At 34.3% G+C, this 18,404-nt stretch overlaps 1 protein-coding gene across 1 annotated transcript; it reads left to right on the forward strand.

The window, feature by feature from the left end:
• Positions 1-112: 112 nt before the first annotated feature.
• LOC144851692 (cilia- and flagella-associated protein 61-like) lies at positions 113-12,872 on the forward strand. Its single transcript, XM_078709282.1, has 24 exons — positions 113-191; positions 562-725; positions 864-1,014; positions 1,275-1,351; positions 1,433-1,627; positions 1,910-2,042; positions 2,142-2,283; positions 2,404-2,742; positions 2,905-2,965; positions 3,073-3,136; positions 3,397-3,566; positions 3,804-3,912; positions 4,138-4,335; positions 4,433-4,717; positions 5,558-5,686; positions 5,841-5,968; positions 6,100-6,285; positions 6,594-6,850; positions 7,216-7,557; positions 7,680-7,809; positions 8,831-9,071; positions 11,135-11,236; positions 11,629-11,823; positions 12,385-12,872. The coding sequence occupies exons 2-24, from the start codon at positions 574-576 to the stop codon at positions 12,583-12,585; spliced, it is 3,987 nt and encodes a 1,328-aa protein (XP_078565408.1). The 5' UTR covers positions 113-191; positions 562-573; the 3' UTR covers positions 12,586-12,872.
• Positions 12,873-18,404: the final 5,532 nt, after the last annotated feature.

Genomic DNA, 18,404 nt, shown 5'->3' on the forward strand with positions numbered 1-18,404 from the left:
ATTATATCATTATCATCGTTATAAATTGATATTTATTATTAAATTTCATCGGAAATGTCGTTGTAATCATTCATGCGTACGATACACATGAACTGTGACCTCTAATGTATATCGTTGCCATAGAATCAATGGCGGTTGTATTTTAAACGGCACTTTATAAATACTCTTCAAAGGACGAAAATCAACTTACGGTAAGTGTGTTTGAATGGATAAGGTTATACAACTTATACTAATCATGTATCCAGATATAATTGCATTATTTAAATTCACCTTTGTAAGCTTAACTTACCAATTTATTAACGACAAATCGACGAATGTTGTTAGGCCGATCAGCGTTCTGAAATCAGGGTTGACAAAGGTGGTTTGGTGCACTTCAACGCGCTGAGCATCTGATGGCTAGCATCGTTGCTCCCTAGTAGGCCTAGGCCACAGAACACTGTGCATAGGTACTAGGCTATCTAGGTATATGTAAGTAAGCTTAGTTATTCTAGGGCCTAGGTATGTACTTCTGACTAAATAATTAATAATGTGATGTGATTTTTGTTTTTTTTTTTCAAACAGGAAAAAGAAAACATGGCTACGTCGGCTGTTTTGAAGTCTGCCAATGGGTTAGGTGAAGTAATAAATGCTCGACGAACAGAATCACTCGATGCAGCAAACATCATTAAACTTGTTTCACCGTCTACAGAACAATTATTCGGCAGAGTTAACATTGTTCACTTAATGTAAGTCTCTAGGCCTAACCTTTTCAAAAAGTCAACAGTCAGAGGTCAAAAGAAGTTGTCCATAGTAACAATAAACTCAAACACTCAATTAAAAAAATCTATTATAAGATTGAACAATAAATTGTCTTGTTTTCACAGCGAAAAGTCTGTACTCGCTGTGACGTTGAACAACGAACGTGAAGAAGTGTTAGCCCATGCTGCATTCTTTGACTATCCTAACTTGCCTGATGTTGATCAAAGCAAATGGCAGCAATGGCTCAATGCAGAATATGATACAGAGAAAGCTACGGTAATTTACTTTTCAAAATGTTTTCAAAATATCCTATTTTAGGTGTGGTAGGCTGTTGAATATATCATAGGTTGAAACTTAATTCACCGCTGTGATGCAACTGAACGAACACAAAATGATTGGTCGGTCAAAAAAGTCATCGGCTGTAGGAATTTTTATATATTTCGTCTTTACATGGATTAAATGAATATTTCTGTATATTGGGTTCAAATCTTCTTAATTCAAGTAAATTCAATCAAATCAATCTCTTTTTTTTACAGCCTTTAAACACACTATTTATGCATTACTTTGTGTCAAAGGGTGACTTTTCTCATGGCAGTGCTAAAGAAATTATAAGGTACGAATTATTCATCACTAAGACTATTATTTATATTTTGCCTCTATGATTTATTATATATTTTGTTTAAAATGTTTGCAGGACTGTTTTCAATGCTGTTCCTGATATCCATTTCATTTTCCTGGTGGTGCCTGGAGGAGTTTACCCTGACCTGGCATTGGCTGATTTGTTTATCCCAATGGATCGCAAAGATGGCGCTAAACCGTCCGAGAAGTGTGCCGTGTTTGTTTGTCATCGACATACAATGTGTCCTGTTTTATACACGAGAAAAGCAAGGTAAAAAACAAAACTCTTTACTTTCCAAAATGCCCAGTTATCTCAATGATGCAATTGTGCTGGGTGGAGGAATGCTTTTTAAGGTAATACCCAGCTATTCTCAGCTCAACTTTAACCTATCGAACTAAATAATATCACATCTACATTAATCCACATTTTGCATCCTAGCCTCAAATTTTGTGTTCATGTTGAAATTAACAACAATTTTGTTTATTTGGCAAAAACTATAAAAAAAAACATTGAATATTCATACTGTATCACATTTAATTGTTTCTTTGTTAGAGTTGAAGATCACGATGACCTGACCCCAATCTTTAACAGACAGAGTGACATGCTGGGGACAACCTACGGCAATTACTTTCTGGCAGAGTTGATAGAGGCGCAAGATGAAAATCACCATGCCCTTATTGTAGAGGTCCTAAATATTTATTTTTTATTGCATAAAATTATTCATTTTTACTGATTTTGCATATAGAGATTTACATACATTAACATGTGGCGTTTCTGTTTAAAGATGGAAGACACAGCTGTTGGGTTTATGAGTATTGCAAATGAAGTGAACGTTGAAGTACTTAACTCTTGCTTTGAACTGGTTCCATTCCACGGTCTTCGTAAACCACACCCTGACGATGTACTACGACCACCTACCCCACCAGGTCAGTCATTTGCCTTTTTACCATTCTGGTGTAGTTTACTGCCGGTTGCATAGCTTTGTTCTGTCTACATGATGTTAGTTCTGCATTGTGAAAGTAAAAATAATCTGATCTAATTCACAGATGAACCAACTCCTGTTGTAGAGGATGAACCAGGTAGCAAGGCCAACTCAGAGAAGTCTCATTCAAGGACAAGTTCAGTGGCCTCTATCAAAAAAGGAGAAGAAACCTCCTCAGCTAGGCCTGGCAGTGGCGTAAAGACAGTATCGCAGCAAGCCAGGCCTGGCAGTGGTGCAAAGACAGGTTCTCAACAAGCCAGGCCTGGCAGTGGTACAAAGACAGGTTCTCAGCAAGCTAGACCTCTCAGTGGTACAAAAGAGGGTTCTCAGCAAACCAGGCCTGCCAGTGGTGGAAAGACAGCCTCGCAACAAGCCACTCCTCATTCAAAGTCAATTTCAAGAGGTAAGAGAAAAGAAAAACTTTAAAAGACCATTCTCCTAGATGGCCCAGAGCACACCAAGAGATGATCATGTACTCTTTTCAAATGTTTTTTTTAATCCGCATGATTCAGACGAAACATAATACTACTGTCATAGAAATGTTTGTTTATCTGTTTACTTATAGGCAGTGGTGCCACAACAAAAGCATCAGTACAACAGAAGCTCAGTGATGTTCATATGGACGGGTAGGAACTTATCATGGCATTTCATTATTCTTATATCTAAATTGAATTTTATATGAAGATATAATATTAGTAGTCGATTTTAATTTAAATGGTCTTTTTTTTTCTAGTGGTACTCCAGCACCAAGCGATGTAGATGATGCTGCATCAGTCCACTCAGAAACTTCTTCAAAGGTGAGACAGCTTACTATTTGTTTTCTATAAAAACTACTAGGACTTATATGCAAAGTTATCACTGCAGCAAGCCAAACAGACATCCATTTCTGAAGCAAGTAGTGGAGCTGTCTTGTCTTGTCTTCCAATCTCAAGATCCATGGTTCAATCCTGACCTGGTGCCAGGGTGTTTCGACTCCACTCCCTGAGCATCAAATGACAACTACTTTCTAATCAGTTGGTTAGAAACAATGACATTTTGGTTCCCTTTTTTTTAATAGAAATCCAGTAGATCTGTGACAGAGGCTGCCGATGAGCCTATGATATCAAGAGAAAGCAGCATACTGGGGGATGAGGTGCAGCCAGAGGTTGTGTTTGAACCAGTGTTTGCAGGAGAATCAAACGCATTCTGTATTCAATTGTTCTGTATAGATGAACAATATGAAATGAGGTAAGACATTTGGTTCTCATTTTCATCTACAATTCAGGATGAGGGTTAATTTCATATATTTATATAAAGCTCTGTCTACACTATCGAACTAGATTGACAAAAGAAGTACATCATCATGTCCATATATGGGAACATCACATTTTTTTGTCACAAAAATTTGATAGTGTAGACAGAGACTAACACAATATGAAAAAATAAACCGTTCTTCTTGAGGATTAAATAATGTACTTTTTTTAGGTCTCTGGATTTCCTACCACTAGCATTTTCTTTGTTTCCTGATAAAGATTTTTGTGTGATAACTGTGCCTCATTTGGTTCCTGAGTTTCCACTTCTACAGAGTTTTGTGGTAAGAATAAGTTTAATACTTTTAAATACATGTACACATACCAGATAACATAATATTAGTAGGTACATTTCAATTTGTCAATATTTGACTTTTTGTAAAACATATGACTTTTTGTAGCATATTTTTTTTTTTAAGAAGTGAAGAATTTAAAAATAGAAATTCCATGATTTTTCAACATTTCTATTGTAATTAGCAATTAAATTATGTTTTCCTTTTAATTTGAAGCGAGCTACCCCAAAATGTCCAAGCACACTGCCTCAAGAATTGTACATCTTCAACAGATCCGGTATTCTACAATCGTTCAATGTACGACCTGTGTGCGTCACTGATAGAGGTAACGTAGAAAAGCTTGTTGAAAATATCGAAAACAAAGAAGCGATTTTGGTTGATTTTGATCAGTTCAACCGTGCAAGACGGGATGATGTAAGTATTATTTTGTTAACAAAAACATTGTTTTATTGGACATTAGTAGCAATATAGTTGAGTTAAACTATTAAATATTTTGTCGTTCTTTCTTTAGGACGGAACGCCAATCCAGGCATTTGTGGGTGAGTGCGAAGGCCAAATCGTGAGCATTGCCATAACTCGCAGTGAAGAGGACATTGAATACGTCCGTTCACATTACAATATTGAAGACTTCATCTACTACAACCATCATCGTCGTGATGAACATGCTCATCTCTATCATTTTACGATGAATCCAATATTCCAGCATTACACAAAGCATATGCTGAAGGAAGTGCTCCGGCAGTCTCATCGATCGTGCCTGTATTATCCGGTTTTTCCTCCTTATTCCGTCTCAAAGGTACTGAAAATGTTGACATATTTATAGCTCTAGTATAGTTTAAAGCTCTGTCTACACTACCAAACTAGAAAAAAAAGTATGATGTGCCCAAATATGGTAGTGATATGCTTAAATATGGTAGTGATATGACATCATCCTGTCCATATATGGGCACATCACAACTTGTAGTCACATAAAGTTTGATAGTGTAGACAGAGCTTAAAGATGTATTGTCCCTTTGACTAATTCCAAAAAAATAAAAAATAACAGATTTCGAAAAAAGGTGGGTCATTTTGAAGTATCATAATAGTTATTAATTATCACCAAAAAGTTTTCGAAAAAAAAATCATTTAACTGAAATACAGACGTTTTTTTGTTTAAAAAATAACTCTGACTTCCAGTCAAAGTTTTCGATCAAAACATACCCCATAATGAAACGCGCTTGTTTGGCTACTCTGTATGCATAATCATAAAACTTCCTCACGATCTGTGTGAAAATACCTTCTCAACCGTGACGAGTTGTAAACAATCCCAATTAGCATCATGCATAATGCGTACTCGTGGTTTGAAATCTTTGTTTACTTTCGCTCGCGACGATTTTCCAGACGAAGTGTAATCAAACTAATTTACCTGTTAATTACGTAAACATGTTGCTTTTGGCTCGAATTTTCGACTTAAAGTGAATAACTTTAATATTACTTTGATATGGCCAATTTAAATTTAGAATATTTTGACCTTCATTTTTTTGTGTTTCAAGGGACAATACATCTTTAAGGCAGTACTAGGACTAGTTAACAATGTAACAATGTTATGTTTGTTTTCTTTGTTTAACAAAATTCTTTTGTTTTTCTCTTCTTACAGGGATCTGCACGGCATTCTCTTGTTACATGCTTAAATTACATGGTGCCGGTTCGATCTCGTCGTCAAATAATATACCCATTGGAAAGACTTGGTGGTAATGCACCCTCAGAACGAGTTATCAAAGAACAGGTATGCCAGCTTTTATTTCATCATCAAAATGAAATGATTCTGGAGTTTGGAAATATTTTTTTCCCGTAATATTTTATTTTTATGGATACAAAAATCATACAATGCTGTACTTATAATGTTAGCATTAACATTTTTTTTAAATAACTTTTTCTAGGAGAAGTATGCTTTGAATCACATAAACCGGAAACTGACCCTTGAACCGAAGGTGACCATTAACGCTCGTATTGTTATCGTTGGAGCGTCAGACGTCAGCATCTCATTTTTGGAGACTCTTGCTTTCTGGTATGTAATTTAAATACATGTTTTTTTTTAATTTTCCTGTAGTAGAAATATACACACCAACTATCGGTTATCAAATAAGAAAATCATTGCGCCATTTACAAATTGACTTATTTGTTGTTTTATTTTTTCAGTCCTCATTTGCGGTTCAACAACCTTGTGTTGATCTCTCCACATGGCCTACCTGGAGACAACACTCCTGATGATGTCGTGTCAGGCTTCCTCTCAACACCTCATAACTACACACAGAATGAGTTGGCACAAATCTCACTCAGAACCTGGGTGAACGTTGTCAATGCTAAGATGATTGCAATCGATAGGTATTGATTATGATTGATATTGATTGATTATTGATTAGTGATAACGATTAAAAAGAAATATGTTTTTGAAATTTTCCATGTATAAACCCAACAAGGTAAACACCAATAACATTAGATAGAATAATAATTCATAATCATATTCTTTATTGTAACTTGGTTTAACAAATTTAACATTTCGATATATAAATATAAAAGCTATCATAATAAAACGGACACACACACAATCAGTGCAAACACACAAAAATAAAAAACACAAAAATAAGAAACACAACAAAATAAATACTTTTGAAATTGTACTTTTTCTACAGAGCCAGCAAATATGTGAAAGTGATAGGAGGTGCAAAGGTCCCGTATGACCACCTTGTGATTGCGACCGGTCAGCAGTATCAAACAACCGCCCCCACAGGTGTAGACATCGCAAAACTGACAGCGAATAATGAACTGACGTGTAATCCAAACCGGCAATACATTGGCAGAGTTCCAAGAAACGTACTTCTGGTGAACGATGAACATGATGCGAGGGTGGCTATTAATTGGTTGCGAAAGAACTTCATCACAACAGAAGGTAGATGGTTTACTTTTTTGAATTAATTTAATAATTCATCAAAATAATGTGGAATAGCATAAACTTTGCTGACTTTTTACTGTATATATAGACATAAAACCTTTGTGCTCAAAAGCACTTAAGTAAGTAAGTTTTTATTCAAATGATAAGCTTATTTTTAACAAAATAGATGGAAAAATGACACTTAACGGCTAGTCCCAATCAAACATGGCAAATCTATCTAAGTTTTTATATGGCGCCCTACAAAGATCAGAGCGCCTTACAATACAAGCATTATTAATTTAATAGAAAAGTTTAAGTTGACATTTAAATAGAGGTGCCGAATTCACTCCTCCTCAAATGTAAATAATTGTTATTTTCTTAAGGTAATGCTATTGTATATGGATCCAGCCTAGACGCATACACTACAGTGCAATCATTACTAAAGTTAGGCACCCCAGGAAGCCGCATCCACTTTGTACACCCTCCGCCCAACTATGAACCCACTTGCTTCAACAACAAAACAATCGAAACAGCCGTCAGTGATGCCTTAGCTGCCAAAGGTGTCCATGTGCATTATGGGTACTATCTTGCTCAATGGAATGATGGGAAGAGTACTGAGGAAGTTTATTGCGCTTCTTTTACGTCGGACGCAAAACCATTAAAACTTGAATGTTCTGTGTTCTTCTGTTTCAATCGGAAAGCTGTTGATTTTGAAGCTTTTAAAGGTTTGTATTTTGTTTAGAAACACACAAAATTCCTGTACTGTAGATAATACTGCACTAATAAGTTTAATATAACAACGTCATTTTATATTATCTTAAAAACTTTTATTAACTTTTTTTTACAGCTATCAATGACAGTTGCCTTGTCTTTGATGGACGCCTTGTAATCGATGCCAACTTCCACACCAATGACTTGTCCATCCGAGCGGCCGGACCCATCACAAAATTCCAAAGAAAGTACCATATGGACCAATGGTAAGTTTACCATTTCACTCTTCAAAATATACTAAGCCTTTGTTATAGACAGATAGTAGATAGTGTTAGGACACTTGACTGTCATACAGAGAGACCCGGGTTCAATTCCCGACAACTCCCAGTCCAATCAGCTGTAAATGAGTACCTGGTTGAAAAATACTAGGGAGGATAAGGAAAAGAACTGGCCACCCTACCACAAAATGCCAAGGCTTAGTACAATGAGTTCCTAACAGGTCATTCCCCTATGTTCAGAATGAACACAGGACTCACCTTTAGCTTTATAGGCCTTTGATGTGAGGGGTGCCATAGAGAGCATAGGATTTAAATAAATCGGCCATTATCATCAACCATGCCATATTTTCCAAAAATCAATTCATGTCTTCGAGTATGTATTCTTCTGATTGATTATATTGATTGATATTGATTGATTGATGGATGCTGCCTCAGCATTTTCTTCAAATAATTCATAATGATAAGAGAAATGTGCTAGTATTACATGTCAATTGATTAACCTTTTGGTACCATGAGAAGCACGTACAATATTGCTTTGATATCACTCTGCCCTCTTGCAGGTTTTATGTGATAGGCAATCAGAAATTTGGTTAAAAATGTTCTTTTTATTGAACAAATTGAAATTAGCAGTTTAGCAGAAATGGCATTGAATGTGATAATTTGTGTTTTTTCAAAATATTTCATTTTTAATTAACTATCAATATTTTTATTTATTTTGGCTTTATACATTTTAATGTTATTTCTTGTAATTTGCAAGTAAATTTGCTGTTAAATTAAATTGGTTTTTTACTTTTACATCAACAAGATAGTGTTTGGCAATGAAATTAGAAATTATGTTTTTTTTCGGTGTTCTGGTTTTATGCTTACAATAGTAATATTGTATATAAACCATGGAATACATGGTAAAACATACTGTAAATACAATTTCTACAAAAAAAAATAAGGGATTATAAAAATGATAAGAAAATTCATCTGTCTTTCAGTTCTTGATTTACACTTTTTCTTTTAGGACGCAAAGTAACTTTAACTCGCGAGAAGTAGGTCAAATGCTGGCGTCCACAATGCTACGATTATTTGACCCAACCGTTGAGAATTACACAGAGCCACCAGAAGAAAGTATGAACCTGATACCAATGTACCACAGTAGTAAGGTTCAAGCCGCCATACTTCCAGGAGGTCTTAATTATCTCCACTTCACAAAACCAAACTTAAATGAACCGTTAGAAAAAATGATGACACAGCAAAACTATGTAAGTTATAAACAAATATTCTATCATTAAATATATAATGTTTTGCTTCATTTTATTATGTATTTCTCTTCCCTCAGGCTCTGTCTACACTATCAAACTTTATGTGACAAAAAAATGTCATGTGCCCAAATATGGTAGTGATATGACATCATCATGTCCATATATGGGCACATCACATTTTGTTCCCACATAAAGTTTGATACTGTAGACAGAGCTTTAGATAAATTATGAATGTAGTTCTCTGTTTGAACTTTTCTTGTTTACATACTACAGTACTTTCCTACACAATTTAAATTTTCATGCACTATTAACATCTGAATTTAACCATTAAACTAGTACCCATAGTCAATCAACCCAGACCTGGCCCTTTTATCCACCATTAAAACTCTTTCACTGCTATTCACTTTCAAATAACCCATTACTCCACTCATGAAACTCAAAAACCATATTTATTTAAAAATTCATTGATACCAATACCCTTGACAGTAGGCTATATTAACCCACCATTCCACCCATGAACAAACAGAGAGAGTCTTAAATATTATTACCCCACAGGTACTGATTTAATTTGATTTTACCCTTCCAACTGACATAGTTGATATTCAGTTAGCTTCTTAGTCTTAAGATACCTAATGCTCTGTTTACACTATTAAACTTTATGTGACCAAAACTGTGATGTGCCCATATATGGACATGATGATGTCATTTCACTACCATATTTGGGCATATCACTACCATATTTGGGCACATCACACTTTTTTTTGTCAAACTAGCTTTAGTTTATATTCAGAGGCCCTATTTAATTCCAATGAAATACACAACAAGTAAGAATACAGAAGAAAATACAAATAATAATACAGGATTACTATAAGTTCAATAGTCAAAATAAATGAATTATACATTCAGTACAAAGACTAGGAATAATATTGAGGATAATTATAACGACATGAACTCTGTCACCTTACCGTGAACATTAACGACTTTGCACATGTAAAGTTGAACGCAATTATCCACATACGATGGAATAAAGAACGGTTGGATGGTTTTTAACTGCAATGGCACCCAGTGGAAATGCAATCAAATAACTTAGAAATAGAGATCCCAACCCAGGGGAGCAAACCCAGGGGACCAAACCCAGGGGAGCAAACCCAGGGAGTTATCTGCAAAACAGGTTTACATTATTATAAACGAATAACTAATATATATTTTAAATGGAAAATAAAATTATATTTCTTAGTAATTTTATATACATATTTTTTTAACAACATGTTTGTTTGTTTGTGTTGTCTTGTTTATGCATACATTTTGAGGCATACATACTACAATTTTGTTTAAATATTTTTTATACTATGAAAATTTATTAATCTGATTTAACAAGAAATTGGGACGGTGTAAAATGTCATTCTATGTTAAATATGCTTGTAATTCAAAAAACGAAAAACGAATTCACTCATTACTTTTTTTTTATCTGCGTATAAGAACACTTGATCATGTCAAAATGCAAGCCGGACACAAATTCAATACTTTGTTTAATCAATACATATGACATCAAACATACTTGAAAAATTAATTTTGTTGCAAAGTGTGTTTGCGGATGATGTTGACATTCAGTATCGTGCTTTAATGTCCTTAGGACGTAAGATAATCATCGCAAATGTTTTATGACGGCCTTGAGCGTTTCTTATACTTGCACTTCAAGTACATATTTTGTAAGATTCTATTCTACAGCAAGTTAACAGAATCTAAATACCTTCTTTAAAGGGAAAATAAATACATTTTTTAAATACTATGAAGCTAATTTATGGAATTCAATTCATGTACAAATTAAAACTGCACCTACAAATTCTATTTACTATCTAGTTAAATACTGTATATATTTCTTAAGACCAGATAAGATCGGATAAAATTATTAAATAGAAATTGTAGCTTTGTTTTCTTTTATATTTTTTTAGTTTATGTAATTTTGTTTGTTTTTTAATTTAATATATTGGTGTGGGTCGAACTTCACCAGGTGAATCCAGTAATTGTTTGTATAATAAAAGTTTTATGTATATTTTGTATAGGGGCGTGAGTTGGTCACTGGAACCACTGATGGACCTGGATATTTCCGTGTTCATATCAACAAATACAATAGTATAGAAACAATAACATGTCTTACTAAACAGGTTAGTGGCAGTGACTCCAATAAACATTGTTGACGAACATTAAAACACATGAATCAAAAAGATGTTATTGTGTTTTAAACATCCTCTTATGTGGAACGTATAAAGCTAGCTGTCTACACTATAAAACTTTATATGACAAAAAAATGTGATGTATGGAAGATGTCATATCACTACTGTATTTGGGCATATCACACTCGTTTTGTCAAACTAATTTGGTAGTGTAGACAGAGCTTTTTTACAAGTGCAATAATACTTGATCAAAATCTGTATTTAGAGCTACATAAATATAAAAATAAATATGGAAACAAGTGGAAAGCGTAATGTCGGAGTGACGGAAAACGTTTTAAGAGAGAGAGAGAAATATGAAATAAAGTTTATATTATATTTCACAGGCAATCGATACCAGTAATTTACTCTGTTTGTACAACGTTCATGAGCGTTTGCTTAACAACATGCTGTCGCGCTTTGATGAAGGACTCATTGCTGATTTCTTCAGTTTCTTCCGTGAAACATGGAGCTTAGCTGTTTTCCACGATCGCTTCCCAGACTTCAGACAAGAGGTTAGAGAACTACTTGTACAAAAACCGGTAAGTCTTTACATTCTGTGTGGATTTATTAGTAGATTATTGCCTATTCAATCTTGATTATGATTATGATAACACTTAATTGTAAGCTCTGTCTACACTATCAAACTAGTTTGACAAAAGAAGTGTGATGTGCCCAAATATCGTAGTGATATGCCTAAATATGGTAGTGATATGACATCATCATGTCCATATATGGGCACATCACATAAAATTTGATAGTGTAGACAGAGCTTTAGGTCTCTATATTCTGCACTATTTCTTGATCACCGGTGGTAGATGTTTTTCCATTTCTTTATGATATTGTACTCAGATATTTTTCATATTTGTATGCACACAATATGGCCTGCTTAATGTCACAAGATGAGGCTATTGCAGTAATAAGCATCTTACTTCCAGGGATTACTAAAGCCTTGTGTTGTGCCCATATATGGACATGATGATGTCATATCACTACCATATTTAAACATATCACTACCATATTTAAACATATCACTACCATATTTAAACATATCACTACCATATTTGGACACATCACAGAGAGGTAGTGCTTTTTTATTTCAGGCTGAAGATGTGATAGCGTTGGAAGAGAAAGTGCGTCAGTTGATTGACCAAGATCTTGAACTGGACAAGCAAGATCGTCAGTACCTCACCAACGAGTTCGGCGACGGAGGTAGCAAACGCTCAGTTGAGACACGACTTCTCAGTTTTCTTAGCTATAACTATTACCATTTACCAGTGTATGCAAAGCCGGGAATGGTCTAATAAAATATATGTAATTTACTGGTTTCAAATGTATACATATGTAAAGTAAAAATATGTTCTATTTACTAACAGATATCTCTCTATAACGTTATGTAACAATATATTGTCTATAAAGGCAGCAAATATATACACATGTAAGTAAAAATAGGTTCTATTTACTAAAAGATATCTCTCTATAACGTTATGTAACAATACATTGTGTTAAAAGTGGCAAGCCTATAGTTATGTAATAGTTATGAGTTATAATAAACCAACACTAGTTTTATTAAAGCGCAATTTAAGTAGATTTTATTCAACACATACAATCTAAATATAACAGAGGTTGAGAATAGTTGTAAAAATAGCTGTAAATATTGTAGGCCCATAATAGTACAGGGAGTTTTTTGAAAATATCAAAATATCAGGTTTTTTAAATTCAATTATGCGATAAAATTGCTTCATATGATCATATATTGCTTTATCATCATCTTACAGTACCATAGACACCAGTTATGTCGAAAAATAAAAGGGTCGAAAATTAACCATTTTAAACAAAAGATTTTTTCGAAAAATGGCCAAAATATTTGGTTTTTTAAATTCAATTATTATGAGATAAAATTGCTCCATATGATCATATATTGCTTTATGATCATCTTATAGTACCATAGACACCAGTTATCTCGAAAAATAAAAGGGTCTAAAATTGGCTTGTACTATTGCGCTACAAATAACCCAATGTGTGCTGTAGAATTGGACAATGAATTGAACAACTGATTGACCAATCAGAGCAGCGGAAAGCTTTCCAAAAGTTGAAAAATCAGAGCACTGAAAAGTGACGTAATCAGAGCAGCAGAAAAATTGTTCCAAATGTTGTCATTTTGACCAATCAGAACACTGAAAAGTGACGTAATTTATTTATTTTTTTTTTATTTATTTATTAAGGTATAAAAACATCAAATTCCAACCAGCAGCAAGAGCTGAAAAGGTTGGATTACAATCATAAACTGAGAAATAAAATACATCAAAAAAGATCTAAACTAAACATTAAACTTAAAGGATTCGTGCTAAGTGTGGAATAGTAGACCGCCTATATCTTTCAGTGCGACATCTGCAAGAATCCAACTTTGAACTAGTATTGCTCCTTAACGATCTTGAATGCCTATCAGATTTATATGCTGGTAACATATTTCTAAATTTGGTAGATTCTAAAAGACTCTTGCCAAAATTGAGAAGAATCTGTTCTCTACGGGACTTTAAAGAAGGCAAACCTACTTGCTCTAAGGCTAATTCATAGCTAACATAATGTGGGCTCAAAATTATGCGCAATGCCCGTTTTTGAATTTTTTCTATTAAATTAGATTGCTGAACAGTTAATGATGAATGCCAAACCTGGCAGGCATATTCCAGCACAGGTCTGATATATGATGTAAATACTGTAACCAGGTCACTGACTGGTGCACTAGACCTTTTCAGGATACATAGTGAAAATAGTCTACGTGAGGCTCTTGATGTTATATCATTAACATTTGAACCCCATTTGAGGTCATTTTGGATTATTACACCAAGCAGTTTTAACTTACTAACTATTGGAAGATTAAAGTTATCAATAGTGTAAACTAAATTAAGCTGCCGTTGCTTTAAAAAGTTAAATTCAATTACTTGGCATTTAGCTGGTTTTGGTAGAACATCATTAGATGCACACCACTCACTGACACTATTAAGGACACTTTGTAAGTTAGAGGAAGCACCACATTTGGTTACTTCCCCTAGAGTCAGGTCATCCACAAATTTCCAACGCCTACAACTTTCAATGGCAGCATCATTTACTAGAACCAAAAAAAGTATAGGTCCCAGTTTGGTTCCCTGTGGTACTCCACAACAGATTGATTTGGTGGAAGAATTGTGCGTGCCAAGTTTGGTAGTATGAGTTCTTTCACACAAAAAGCTGCAGACGATGGAAACAATGGATGACCTAACTCCAAGTTTAATTAATTTATCTATAATAATTGTATGATTAACTCTATCAAATGCCTTAGTAAAATCAATTGTACAGAGTTCAACTGATTGTTTGGGCTTGTCAAGACTTTCATAAACATAATTTAACATATCCACAAGATAATGTATAGTAGATGAACCTTTTGTATTACCATACTGCTTAGTGTCTAATTTATTATCAATATCCTCAATAATCCATTTGGCAATAAATGCCTCAAAAATCTTAGCAAAGACCGGCGTCAATGATATTGGACGAAGATCATCAAAAGAGCGGATCTTGTTTTGTTTTGGAACTGGAACTATTGAAGCAGTTTTCCACTGACGTGGAAAGTGTCCCTCATTGAGACACGTATTAAATAATTTAGTTAGCGGGTTAGCAAGTTCAATAGCAAATTCCTTAATTATTTTAATTGGTAAGTCTGATGGGTGGCTTGATTTATTACAGTTCACTTTAGTCAAAGCCTTACGAACTTCCCATTCATGTATAACTGGTGGTTCACTTGCTGGGAGGAAGGCTGGTAGCTTGTTGATATTCAAAGCCGGAAGCTGATTACATACAAGTGCAAAATGGCTATTGATGCATTCAACGGTGTTTATAGGGTCAACATCAGAGCCAGGAATACGACTTGATTTCTTCCTCATATTACAGAGCTTCTGGACACTGCGGTGCCATTTTCCAGGTTGGTTCCCTTTCAAGGTAGCAATAGACTTTTCATAGAATGAAGCCTTCGCTCGTTTGACTTCCTGCTGTACCTTACAACGTAAGATTTTCCACTGGATATCCTGTCCATTTCGGTAAGCCACCTGGCGTTTCAAAATTAATTTTCTTAATTTAGTTGTAAACCAGGGCTTGTCATTCAATCTCTTGTTAGTGAAAATTTGAGGAAAATGCTCTTCAAAAGCACTGTTGAGCTCCTGATTAAAAATTAATATCTGACTTCCACAAGTTTTTCACAACACAAACAATGATGAGATTTTGTCCAGACTTACATGCGACAGCATCTTTTTACAAATCCTCTAGACTTATTATTATTATTAATTTCAAGACGAATTCTGGTAGTAGCTGTATTCAACTCGAACGTGAAAAATGGTTATTTTTCGACAAAATGGCCAAAATATCAAGTTTTTAAAATTCAATTATTATCCGTTTTTATTGCTGTATATGATCATCTTATAGTACCATAGAACCCAATTATGTCGAAAAATAAAAAGGTCGAAAATTGGCCATTTTTCGACAAAATCCCTGTACTAATCGTTGAATCCAGCGCGAATCATTGTTAGGCATGCTATAATACAAAACGTTTAAACCATATCATTACTTCGACGCCTAATGGTAGCGCGCGTCAATGTTTTTAAGCATTCAGTTCTGAATCACCTAAACCGAGAGAGAACACTACCCGTTCCCTCTTCTTGTATACGATATGTTCGTAATCTTCTAGATGATACTTCTTACTCTATTGGTATTACAATTTCTAAGCATACTTTTAGAATGTTTCTGATTGTTCTTATAATAATTATATATGGTTTCTTAAAATCTAAACACATTCTAGAATGTTCATGTAGATGTTACTGTTTATTATGTTAGGAAATGGTAATTTATGACGATGTCAAACATCTTCAATACCGAGTGGCAAAGGCGCGCATATAGGCGCGGTATAATATCTAACTTGCCGTTTAACACAATAGCATTCGTATTGATTTAGACTTGATACCAAGGTCCATACGATGGCAAACGTTGACGATGTCAAACATCTTCAATACCGATACAGTTGGCAAAGGCGCGCATATAGGCGCGGTATAATACCTAACTTGCCGTTTAAGACAATTGCATTCGTTCGATGTATGAAATGACCGTAAACTTTTTATGACAATCCTATTCTTCAAGACCCCCGCACCAAGGACAGTGCGTGTCTTATTGTAAAATCATTCAACATGGTCATCTAGCATTCGTTCGATAATTCTTTAGAAAATAAACACAAAATCTTTACTTCGACGCCTAATGACAGCGTGCGTCAATGTTTTCAGTTTACAACCAAAGAGAGAACAGCGTCGTCTTACAATCACAATGCGTGTTCAAAATACCGGGATCATACAAAATGCAAGACAGAGAAATAAAAAAAATATATGTTTAAAACTGCACATATTATTTATTTTCAAATACCATATTCATTCAATCCAAGGATATAACAGCGCGAATCATTGTTATGCTATAATACAAACGTTTAAACAATAATCATTACTTAGACGCCAAATGACAGCGTCAATGTTTTTAAGACTATATTTTTTGTGTTTCAGCCTAAGTCAGCTGTGTGACTTAGGCAATTAAGGAGAGGAGACTCATGATTTTTTAATTCTTTCTCTTTTATTGCTACATTCCTTTTCTAAAATCATCAGTGTTAATTTTAATCTGAAGAGCTAATGCTATTAAATTTTGTTACTTACGACAGCCTCATAACAAAAGTGTCTAAGACATAATTTTTTTTTTCTGCCTAACTCACTGCTTATATCAATATACTATATTGTTTGTGTTTCTCCCCAAGTCAGCTGTGTGACTTAGGCAATTAAGGAGAGCTGACTTATGATCTGCCTAACTCACTGCTTATATCATTATACTATATTTTTTGTGTTTCTGCCTAACTCACTGCTTATATCAATATACTATATTTTTTGTGTTTCTGCCTAAGTCAGCTTTGTGACTTAGGCAATTAAGGAGAGCTGACTTATGATCTGCCTAACTCACTGCTTATATCATTATACTGCCCTCTGTACATTATCTGAGTGCTTTTATATACATTTGCACATGCTCAGATCATTTTTGTGTTTCTGCCTAAGTCAGCTGTGTGACTTAGGCAATTAAGGAGAGGAGACTGATGATTTTTAAAATAAAATAAGAAATACATTTTTATAGTATATTTTTTAACCCATTGTTACAAATTCTTTCTCTTTTATTGCTACTTTCCTTTTCTAAATTCATCAATGTTAATTTTAATCTGAAGAGCTAATGCTATTAAATTTTGTTACTTAAAGGTAGCATTTTTTGTATATAGATGATATCGACAGCCTCATAACAAAAGTGTCTAAGTCATAATTTGTTTTTTGTTTTTCTGCCTAACTCACTGCTTATATCAATATACTATATTTGTTGTGTTTCTGCCCAAGTCAGCTGTGTGACTTAGGCAATTAAGGAGAGCTGACTCATGATCTGCCTAACTCACTGCTTATATCAATATACTATATTTTTTGTGCTTCTGCCTAAGTCAGCTGTGTGACTTAGGCAATTAAGGAGAGCTGACTTATGATCTGCCTAACTCACTGCTTATATCAATATACTATATTTTTTGTGCTTCTGCCTAAGTCAGCTGTGTGACTTAGGCAATTAAGGAGAGCTGACTTATGATCTGCCTAACTCACTGCTTATATCATTATACTGCCCTCTGTAAATTATCTGAGTGCTTTTATATACATTTGCACATGCTCAGATCGTTTTTTGTGTTTCTGCCTAAGTCAGCTGTGTGACTTAGGCAATTAAGGAGAGGAGACTGATGATTTTTAAAATAAAATAAGAAATACATTTTTATAGTATATTTTTTAACCCATTGTTACAAATTCTTTCGCTTTATTGCTACTTTCCTTTTCTAAAACCATCATTGTTAATTTTAATCTGAAGAGCTGATGCTATTAAATTTTGTTACTTAAAGGTAGCATTTTTTGTATATAGATGATATCGACAGCCTCATAACAAAAGTGTCTAAGTCATAATTTTTGTTTTGTTTTTCTGCCTAACTCACTGCTTATATCAATAAATTATATTTTTTGTGTTTCTGCCTAAGTCAGCTGTGTGACTT

The sequence above is a fragment of the Antedon bifida genome, chromosome 9, assembly GCF_963402885.1.
Source record: "Antedon bifida chromosome 9, ecAntBifi1.1, whole genome shotgun sequence".
NCBI lineage: Eukaryota > Metazoa > Echinodermata > Crinoidea > Comatulida > Antedonidae > Antedon > Antedon bifida.